Source organism: Limanda limanda, chromosome 16 (genome assembly GCF_963576545.1).
Source record: "Limanda limanda chromosome 16, fLimLim1.1, whole genome shotgun sequence".
NCBI lineage: Eukaryota > Metazoa > Chordata > Actinopteri > Pleuronectiformes > Pleuronectidae > Limanda > Limanda limanda.
The window spans coordinates 9,296,828-9,308,029 of record NC_083651.1 but is presented as its reverse complement, the minus strand read 5'-3'; the positions used below and the strand labels follow the sequence as shown (position 1 = coordinate 9,308,029).

The following is an 11,202-nucleotide window of genomic DNA, read 5'->3' as shown; positions in this document are numbered from 1 at the left end:
AAATAAAGCTGGCTGAGGTCACGCTACGTCCCCCTCCTCACCCACCAACCCTCCCCCACGACTCCACAGACAGAGAGGTCAGATCACGGTGCTTATGTTCACTCTCCATCACTCGTCATGAATCAATCTGAACATCACGTGTCTGTGCTCTGACAGCTGACTCTCTTCCTCTAGCACTAAAAAAAACATCTACTCTAAATAGACATTTTATCATTAATACCAAAACAGTGTCATAGTGTACAAAAAGTGTACAAAATATAACAAAGAGCCCAAAAGTACAACCATAATCTTTAACTGTAGTGTAGTACATTGGATATACTGTATGAATCCGGATTAGCAGGCCACATGACAAACATTTTGGAGCTTTGGGATACAGATACCAATAATACTTTACAATATATAATGCAAATCATGTTAACACTCCCTTAATCTATTTAATCTATTCAAATTTGATTTCTATAGCACACATTCATTGCAATTCAAAGTGCTTTACAGGGGTTTGAAAAAATAAAGGATGTAAAAATTAATGAAAAAGTTCTGACTAAGAGACTAATATCAAATCAATTAATAGAAGAAAAGACAGCAGGAAAATAAAGTTGATATTATAAATAATATGTAAAAAAAAAAAGAAAATTTCATAAAACAAGCTAACAAATTACAACTTTTTGAAAGAGTTTATTCTTAAAGGAAGCCGTGAGTAATTTCCCCCTAAAAATTCAACAAAAATGTAGAAAAATCCCTTAATGTTGTAACGTTAAAGTGAAAATACAAGAAAATTATCATTACAAACATTATCCAAAATGTTCTGATACTGCATATTCCTTATAGCAGGTCACTATAGCCATATGAATACTACACAGTTTACAGTCTACAACCTGGCAGATTAAATTATTCTCCCCCCCTCAGACCGGGGCTGTCGCCTCCGTCACCGCTGCTGCTCACTCACAACCCGGGAACTCTCTATTGTGCCTGGGCCGCAGTATTGTGAATGTGTGGATAGTTGCTTGGAAACAGTAAACCTTGCCTCCCACGATCCAAGGGCAACCCCCCCCCCCCCCCCTTCACAGCAACTGATATCACCAGAGTGCAGCCAGTGTTTACCTCCGTCCATGGAAACAGACCCCGGCTGGCTTCTCCTCACGTGGGATGTAGACACAGTGAAACAGGATGATCGTCCTTGTTGCAATCCATCTTGGTTGTTTTTCAAACATGGCACTTGCACGTGAATAAATGATCATTCCCTCCACCACGGAGATTATGTTTATATTTGTGTTTGATTATTCGCAGGATTTCCCAAAAAACTACTGCTTCAATTTGCATGAAATTTTTGTGCAGGGGTGTGACACGTTCCAGGGAAGAGCTTTTTACATTTTGGTGTAGATCCGGAACAGAACCGGGAATTTGTCACTTCCTTTAACAATGTGAGATGGAGCGCTTTTGAACATTTTGGTTGATTTCCCTGAGAACAATTCACAGATTTAGGGGAGAGATATTTTATGATTCAGTGCAACTTCAGATCCAAATAAAAAGTAATTCTATTCATTCTAGTTATCTATGGGCTATCTATAATAATTTGTGTTTATTAACCTCTACTATCACCTACTGAGATCATCCCTAACTTCTTAAACTCAATTTTCTTGCAGCTCATAAACTTTTACCCCACAAGCTTAAGGTCAAAGGTTAAAGAGCCCCACTCTCCTTTCAACACTCTTCCACGTCCTTTTCTTTTTACTTGTATTTCCCAAACTGCTTTTCTCCCTTACATGACCCCTGCCCTTGCATCACCACCTCAAATGTTGTGAGCAGACAGGAGGCAGCAGGACTGTGTTGTGAAACCGGTGATTATACGCCTCTATAATCTCGACATTCCACTTGTCTCAGATGTTGATCCTTTAATGTTTGAAGGCAGCGGAGCATATGGTCAATGGTGAAGTCTGGACAGGGCAGGAATTTAAGGCTTAGGAATCATTATCAGTTTAAAGAAAGGAAAAGAGATTATTGTCGCTGCCTCGCGGCTCATGGAGCTCCGAGCCCCTGCAGCCTGTGTGAGGTTGAATGGGTCGTCAGTGAGTGTTACTGCAGCAGTTCATTAGTCTCTGATTGCCAGATCTTCAGGACCCTCAGTGGGTTTTCAGAGCTTTTCCAGCTAATTCAGTAATTACTGCAGTTTCACAACTCCACCCACTGCTGCTGCTAATTTAGTGCATAAAGTATTTTTGAGTGTTGGAGGCAGCAGCTTGAGATTCTAATATATGTAATGTTAAATGAAAAGTCATTTCGTTTTCATCCGTTGAAGCTTTGGGTCTAAGCACGTTCAGATTTGTAAGGTTAACACACATGAGCATAATATCAAAGATCATGCATAAGACAGATCAGTAAGTCTCCATCAAAATAAAGACCCATTAAAATGTATCATTTTTTCAGAAGGAAAATGTGACACTAAGGCAAATTAGTACTTTCCGGTTTTACCTTTGAAAACATGGTCAAGAACAGAAATTATGCTATATATTATTTTGCAAGAACATTTTAATGTAAAACAAAAAAAATACACACTACCCTAGTTTTTACATATAAAGGACTTGTTGCATTTATAATGAACTCAAGAGGAAGATGAGCTTCTTCATACTTTGAGTTTGATGCCAAACTGAATCATGTTCTGGATGGAATAGAATATCTTTAGATTTCTTTTAGTAATTATTATCTGGAGCTGAGTAGACAAGTGCACAGTGTTAGAAAATGCATATTATATATCTCGTGAATATCAACTTCTATTTAAACACAACGTATTATTGTGCAACAATTCATGCTGTATTTCAATTGATGTTTTACTTTAGGATAAGTAGGCTAAACATGAACTCAATAACATGAATTGGTAAAACAGTAATAAAATAGTCATTGTAGCCAAGGCTGCATTAGCATTCAGAAATCTGATTTTTATATTATTTTTAAATTTGAATGAAATGTTCAATACTGAAGTACATTATGAACTATGGCTTGCTCTCCACCGTCTATCTCAGGCCCTGAGGGGATGGAGAATGGGAAGGACACTTCACCAAAACCTACTTTTAAGATCTTAATAATTACGTTTACATTGAGCTCATTGAATGGTATGTAGCTATGTGCTATGTAGTTAACCTGTATGGTTAAACCACTTATAATGAGGACTTTCGCTGTATATAATACTGTATATTACTGAACTAAACCACACATATTTATATAGGTTATTTTGTACAATGTTGCAATGTAAGGGGTTTAATTATATAGTTAAAATGCAATAAACAATTAAAATTCCCAAATCTATCCAGTACAAATGTTTGATATTCAGTATGTAGGTAGTCAGAGAGCAAAGTGTTTTTACAGTACTTTGAAGTATCCTGAAATTATCTATTTTCTACAGTGAAAATCCTGAAATTATCTATTCCACAGTGAAAATGTTGGACTTTACTTTGAAAAATCTCCAAATCTTTCCAGTAAAAATGTTTGCTATTCAGAATGTATGTAGTCAGAGAGCTCCTGAACACATGCATATCAGTCTCTCTGAACTTATTGAGCAAAGTGTTTTTACAGTACTTTGAAGTATCCAAGTATCCACTGGGCGGGCCCGAGCACATGCATTTTAAAGCGTTGCAAGGTGGAGTGGTGCACTGCAGGAGTGGAGTTGTTTGTTTACGGCTCAGCATCAAAGGATCATGGTCCATGTATGTCCGCATTACAGAACATCGTGTTTTAATGGCATGTAATCAAACTCTGACGCCATGCTACGGTCACACAGTGTGTCGAAAAATCAATCTTTTGATAACTTTGTATCTCCATCTTGTTGTGATGACACTCATCTCAATTTGAAGTTGATCTGATGAAAGCCCTGGTACAAGTACCTCAAAGTAAAAATGTGGAATATGGCCAAAATGGCCACTAAATGCAAAATAGCAGGCTTCCTGTTGCGTATTTCCCATTGCACCTCCAGACTTTTTTGTTTGTCTGGTCATGATACACCTGTGTATCGATTTTTGTGAAGATCGGTCAATGTGAACACGTTCCGGGGGTCGCCCATTGAAAATTCCTCCAGAATACGTACATTTTCACCACTTTCTAATTTTCTGCAAATTTTGGTAAGAATTTGAGCATGTTAAAGCCCTCAAAAAGCCAATTCATTGTCTGAATAATAATAATAATCCTTACAATAGGGCCTTACCTGTCAGTGACTGTCAGTGCTCGGGCCCTAATAAACTGCAGTGATGCAAACACAATTAAGCATATATCATAGTAATAAGATGTATATGATTATTTTTCATTAGTTTATGCATAAACAAGGATAAAGGCATTAAAAAACAACCAATCCAATCAATTACAGGTACTAAGATTTATTTTAAAATCATACTTTTGTAGTTCTATACCTATATGCTAAATATATTCATATGCATTTTTATTTTGTAGTTTATAATGGCATTAAAATACTATGTTGTAGAAGTAGAAGAACACAAGTGCTGTTTAAAAAAGTACCAAGAAACCAAGTGTCATTTACCCCTGTCATTACAAAGTCGTGATTGACAGGCGCTAAACAAATCAGTCAGGGGAGGGGGGGGTAATCAGGAAGTTTGACCAATCATAAGCAGAGGGAGGTGGGGTTTCGTGGCAGCAGTGAGGCGTTCAGGGCCGTGGTCGTACATCGGATAAAACAGCAGAGAAGCGTGGACGCTGGTGAAAGCGTCAGAATGAACGGGACCGCGTACTCCAACTTCGACAACCAGGAACACGTCCTGAAACTGGGGGAGACGTTCGAGAAGCACCCGAAGAGCGGCTTCCACACGGTCCGCTGTGAGTGCTGCTTCCCATCACTTTATGTCTGGAGAGGCTAGCGGTAGCATGCTAGTTAGCTCTAAAGTCCGAAAGGTAGCTGTTTAGCCGCGTCGACAGTCCTGATATAACCACCTGTTAGCTTAACTTTTTACTGAGCTAACACTTCTTTGTGGTTTTCATCGTGTTCGTTAGTTAATCAGTTAAATCTCAGATGTTTAAAGTATCGATAAACCAGCTGATTCGACTGTTTGCTAATATTAGCATTGCGTTGATTTGTACTCTGCTGCCATCTGCTGGGCTCCGCTGTGTAGCTGCAGCACCCACACCAACAGCTGCTGTGTTCACAAATGTATAAATATAATATAATATGAATATTCACATATATAAATACTACATTACAGTGGGTAACGTTGAGCATATAGTGTGTCTACTACAGTGGCCAGTGGCCGAGTGTCCCAACAATATGCAAATACAACAGGGGAAAACAGAAATGTTTCCAGGGGACCCAAAAGAGTGCTGAACCAGGCTGTAGTTCAATGCTTTGTGAAGTTATTGATGTCCGGTCAGTGGTGATAGAACTTCACAAAGCATTGAACTACTGCCTGGTTCAGCACTTTTTGGGGTTCCCTAGAAACACTTCCTTTTTCGTAATTTGCAGCGTGTGTCTGTGTTCCAGAATCAGATTTTATTGCCAAGCAGGTTTACACGTACATGGAATTTGCTGTGGTGTGTTTGTGAAAGGTTGTATAGTATAGGAAACGAATATTAAGTGTAAAGTACTATAAGCACCTTGGGAGGGATTGTGCAATATGTTGTAAGTAAAGACCACAGACTGGAATGTGCAAAGTGTAAGATTATTTAGATTATTTGTATTTTTTGCAGCACATGTGTCGTCACATTGATGAAGTTGTTAATTGCACATGTTTTTCTATTTGCATGCGTTTCATTAATTGCAGTGCCTTGAGCTCTCACCATAGTGTATATTTAAAAATGTGTTAAACATGATGATTCCTTTATATGTTTTCCTCCCACAGATGATTTCAAACCAGCCTCCATTGACACAGCGTGTGAAGGGGAACTTGAAGTGGGCAAAGGAGAGCAAGTCACTATTACTTTACCCAATTTAGAGGTGAGAGGGTGATGAAGATGAGGTTTTCCATACTAGTAATGTGTTAACGTTTGCCATGGCAGGATTACCTTGTGCTGGGCAACACGGCCAAACATTATGTAAAGAGCAAAAAAAAGGGTTGACATCAATTTAGCAATGATTAACTCAATAAATGTCATATCATTATTTCTTTTTACGTTTCAAAACTGCTGGTGCTAGTCTTTATACTTTCTTTGTGGGCGGAAAATGACAATCTCTTGACAAACAGCAAAGCATTTTACAAATTGTCTCCTCACTGTGTTTATACAATGCATATGCAATATAATATATTGATATTTATTGTGCATTTGTTATATCGCTAGTGATTATGCTACAATAATTATTGGTATTGTTTTCTCCAGCCCGAGGTTTAACGTCCTGATGGATCCCCAAAAATGTTTGTTAGGCCCCTGTTGACCTTCACTTTGGTATTTTTTTCAATATTTCCTCAGGCAAACAGAAACCAAGCAGTATGTCAGAGCTAAAATGACTCACAGATTGTCAAGAAAATGTGTTGAAACGCTTGAATGAGTATTTGCTAGTTCCTAGTTTTTCTGACTATTAACTGGACATATTTAGGTATTTGAGTGTTTGATAGACCAAGTTAAGAAATTTGAATCAGCTGGACTTGGACTTCAGGAGTATATGTTCTTGTGTTTACATATGTATTATATGGTGTTGAAGTGTGTTTAGAAAGGGGCCAAAAATATAAAAAATAAGTGAAAAATCAATCAACTATTGAACAATTATTCTCAGATATATAGCTAATTAAAAATAATTAGTAGTTAAAACAGATAGGTTTTTGGAAAGTCAAACAAAGGTCTGCTCCCTGAAAAGCAAAGCGACAATAGACCAATAGTAGTAAATTATAAAAGACTAGCTGTGATTTCATAGTTAAAAAAAAACAATGAGACTAAACGCTTTAGTTTTGACTTTAATTTTGCTGTGTGGTCAGAGGTTTGTGAGTGAAAGGAGATTCAGACACATGAAAATCAGAACTTCATCCTGCCTGTATGTGTTTGTTAGGGTTCAAGTGCTCCAGTGACAGTCTTCAAGGGCTCCAAGAGGCCGTACATGAAGGAGTGCATCCTCATCGTGAACCATGACACAGGAGAATACAGACTGGAGAAACTCAGCAGCAACATAGCTGTGAAGAAAACCAGGTGGGTAGTAAAGAAAATCTACTGACAAATTCTGGTAATACTGTTTCTCTCTTTAAGTCTTTTACTTCTTTAACAAAACCATACCGACTGTATGTTCATGTCTGTTGACATGTTTCTATTCACCTCTTTCAGTGTGAAAGCCAAACACAAAAGATTTTAAGTTCGACTGAGGGTAAAAAGCAAAACCTGGCAGCAATAAAATACCCTGATGAATGAGATTTACTGATGCTGGATTACTTCATGTAATCCTATAATGCCCTCTCCGTTGTATTCACATGACTGGGGTAGATGGAAACATGCTCTGCTTCACAATTTTGTTTGCAGGTATTTGTTTCCTCATAGTTTTTTGTTAGAAACGTGCAATGATTGTTTGCACTGCTTGTTCTCAGGGCTGAGGGCAGTAGCAAGATTCATTCTCGCCTGGAGCAACAGACCAGCCGCCTGAGCCAGCAGATGAAGGGCAACAACAACAAAGACAACAGCAGTAACAAAACCTCAGCCAGCTCCAAGAGTTCTCCTCCTAAAGAGAAGACGTCCCCGGCGTCTCCCATGGACGACATTGAGAGAGGTGACACTTTGCCAAAATTTGTGTAATTGTACTGGATATTAATTTACTTAATTTAGGGTTTTATCACATTTGTATCAGGGAGAATTAGGCAGAATCCTGTTTGACCGCTTGGTTTTTATTTGATGTCCTTTCTATTCCATAATGACTTCGTCTTACTTTGTGCTTTTGTCACTGTGTGCAGAACTGATGGCAGAGGCACAGGTCATGGACCAGCTGAGCAGCGGCGACAGCTCCTCAGACTCCAACTCGTCTTCCAGCGACGGCAGCTCCAGCAGCAGTGACTCAGAAGACGAACGGACTTCTTCAGCGCCCCCAGCGCCGGCCAACCACAGCATGCCGATCATCAACACCAGCAGTCGCCCCCAGGAGAGTGGCGGACTCATGAGCACACTCAGTGAGTAGCCCTCAGAGTATAAATGCGAGCTAATCACCTTTTATCCTCGTGCTGTTTTATTTAATTTTATTTCAAAAGAATAAGATCGCAGCCAGTTTCTTCTCTGACAAAAGTCAGGAGTTAAATAGTGACAGAACAACTATGATTGTGGCTGCAACTCAATTTCAGACACTAATGAAACAATTCAGATTTTGGAAATTTTTGAGCGCTTGCTTTTCACATATGAAGAAAACGGCAAGAGCTTTTGTGCACCAGATGTTTTCACATCAACAAGAACATTTCCGGAACATTGAGACGTGGGCTGGCCCCAGGGTACAGCATGCAAGAGGCTGGACTTGTTTCTGTTTACAGTACAAAGGAGGATGCACTGTAGAAATCTGGGATTGTTGGTAAAAAGAAATTGCACTCCCTCACTGCTGTTTCCCCTAAAATTACAGGAGTCCTAAAAAGAACCAAACCGGAAAATTAACCTAAAAAATTATAGCAGGGGTCTTACAGTCTTTTAATATATTAAAATATTGTGTATATGGTCTTCAATACATTATTTGGGTCTTAATCATTTTATTAATTTATTGCCACTTCTGTCCCATGCAAATGTTTTGCATGCATAGTTTGTAAAGTCTGTGTGCTTTAATTTAACATATTGTCTAATAACGCCCCAAAGGTATCCCTGTGTGTGCCGTGGGAGGAATATGGATAATTACTGTCATGCATGTATTTTGCGAATTATGAATTTTTCTCTGCTGGCATTTCACCTTATATTCAATTATGGAGGAATTTAAGTAATTCTGGTACTCTTATATTCCTTCATATCTGTTGTCTTGAATTATATTCATTATGTTATTGTAAAGTCTTAAATTAAAGTTGAGGTAGAAACCTCCAATGATTCTCTGGTTTTGTTAATGCACGTAAATGCTCTCTAAAACTAATTGTATATTCTACGTCTCCTTGTGTTGCAGAGAATGACCTCCAGCTCAGTGAATCAGGTAGTGAGAGCGATTGAACGCCGTGAACATGTCTGCCGACCTGTGGACATCAGGAGGATTTTCAGTGACGAGTAAAGAAACCAGGCAGGGACCTGTTTCTGTCATTGATTCCTTAAGCGTCTGTGAGCCCGTCTTCGCTACTTATCCACAACTCTGCTGGCAAACACTGTGTAATTTGTTGCTTCTCTGCCAACAAACTTCAAGTCTTATTTCTTGCTTCGTTATCTGTTAGTTTTGTATGCTGCAGTATGTCAGAGATGCCTTAGTTCAGAGTGATGTGATGTGGTTGGTGCAATAGAAGCAGTAGACTATGCATACTGTTTAATCTCATTGGATGAAGGTGTGTGTTTAAAGCATATCAGAGACAGAAAATATTCATTTTATGTAGATGGAGGTTTCTGACCATTAATCAGTTGCCTTAAACCCCCGCTGGAGCTTCTGTATCTCCGCTTATTCATATTTGGAACTGTTTTTGTGCCTGGGACAGATATTAAGCTTGTGCTTAATTTGAAGAATGTCTGGTGTATTAGTTGTGGAAGAAATCTTTTCTTTTCGGATGAGCCACACTGATATGACACAGACATATCTTAGCTGTTGCCTTATACAGTTATTATAGTTAGCTTTAGAGCCTTTTGCTTTGAATTACCGAAACCCCGCTGCAAAACAACAAAATCTTTTCATCTAAAGTTGCATTAATTTAAATAGAAAGACCCTGAGAATTCATTCTTTCACTAAGGTTAATGCCCTATCTTGCATGTAAGATAATGGAAGGCCCAACAAAATGTAATGGGATCTTCCTTTGGTCATACCCAACCCCTCCACAAAATTTCAAGGAAATCAGGTCTGTGGTTTTTGAATAATCCTGCTGACAGACAATCAAATGGCAAACAAATGTTATGTTTTCACCAATGATGGTTTCTTTGTTTATTTTTCAACAGGATTACACAAAAACTGCTGAATTTATTTCCACACATCTTGTTGAAAGGATTGGAAATGGCCAAGAAAGAACCCATTACCCATTGGCATGAGTCGGGATACTTGCTATTACATTTTGAGATAGATTTCCCAGGGAACCAGTCATGGGTCTTGATGAAAAAGCAAGGGCGAGCTTGTGGATTCAAATGTGGTTGCAAACAGGAGTAGGGCCCTTGGTGGAGATATGCACCCTGAAACATAACATTGATTGATTGTCACCTTATTGCATAGAATATTCACTCCCCGCTCAGCTCTGTTTTGGTCCACCCCACAAACATTTATCTGATCGATCAGCTGCTCTTTAAATCCTGGAAACAAGCTTGATAAGAGCGGAGATTGTTGCTCAGAAAACCAAAACAATGTGCTGAACAATGGTTGAATGCTCTGCTGAGCTTTAGCTGAAAGGCTGATGAGTATGTGTAGCTTCATAAACCCAGGAGAACTTTCTTGCATTCTATTTGTCAATTAATTCAATATTTATATACAAGTTTGGATCACTGCAGCTTTAAGGATTAAGACATCTCGAAAACCTTGTTTCTTCATATCTCAGTATAGAAGTGAGTCTGATTCATTCTTATGTAGTGCACTAGTGCTCATTTGACTCAGTCAGGGTCATGCTTTGTAGCTTTAAACCTGCAATACTTGAATCTAATTATTTATATTTCAAATTATACTCGACCAATGGTGAATTGCTTAACATATTTTATATATATTTTAATAGCCAAGCAATTGGAAGTGCAAGTTGGTGTGAACTATACTGACAAACAACCCAAATGCTTTGATACAGAACCGCGATTCGAGTCTTAAGAGAACTTCATGTGCCTTTTTGTTTAGCCTTTTTCCAATTTCAACGTGTAACGCCTTGTTTTGCCCCATGAGCCGTCTCAGCAAACAGGATGCTGCTGTTTATGTTGCAGCATATCTCTGGCTTCAGATTGAATTGACAACGTCTTTTGAGTCTGTGGAGTCAATAATACAGTGGGTTTAGCCTTATGGAGAGGAGGGGGTCACCTCTGAGCATCATTTCTAAACAATGAGTCATTTCTTTGTAGAAGAATAAAGATTTTAATTGTTTTTGATGTTTGTGTTTGATTATTTCAGATCTCCTTAGTTAATGTCCATCATATGTAAAGTTGAACTGTCATTTAACATCTGTAGCTTCATGCTGGCAT

At 38.6% G+C, this 11,202-nt stretch overlaps 1 protein-coding gene across 1 annotated transcript; it reads left to right on the top strand.

Moving 5' to 3' along the window:
• Positions 1-4,646: 4,646 nt before the first annotated feature.
• On the top strand, positions 4,647-11,104 carry eaf2 (ELL associated factor 2). Its single transcript, XM_061087997.1, has 6 exons — positions 4,647-4,815; positions 5,832-5,926; positions 6,971-7,107; positions 7,497-7,675; positions 7,857-8,069; positions 9,029-11,104. Exons 1-6 carry the CDS (start codon positions 4,713-4,715, stop codon positions 9,070-9,072), a joined length of 771 nt encoding a protein of 256 aa, XP_060943980.1. The 5' UTR covers positions 4,647-4,712; the 3' UTR covers positions 9,073-11,104.
• The last annotated feature ends 98 nt before the right edge of the window (positions 11,105-11,202 follow it).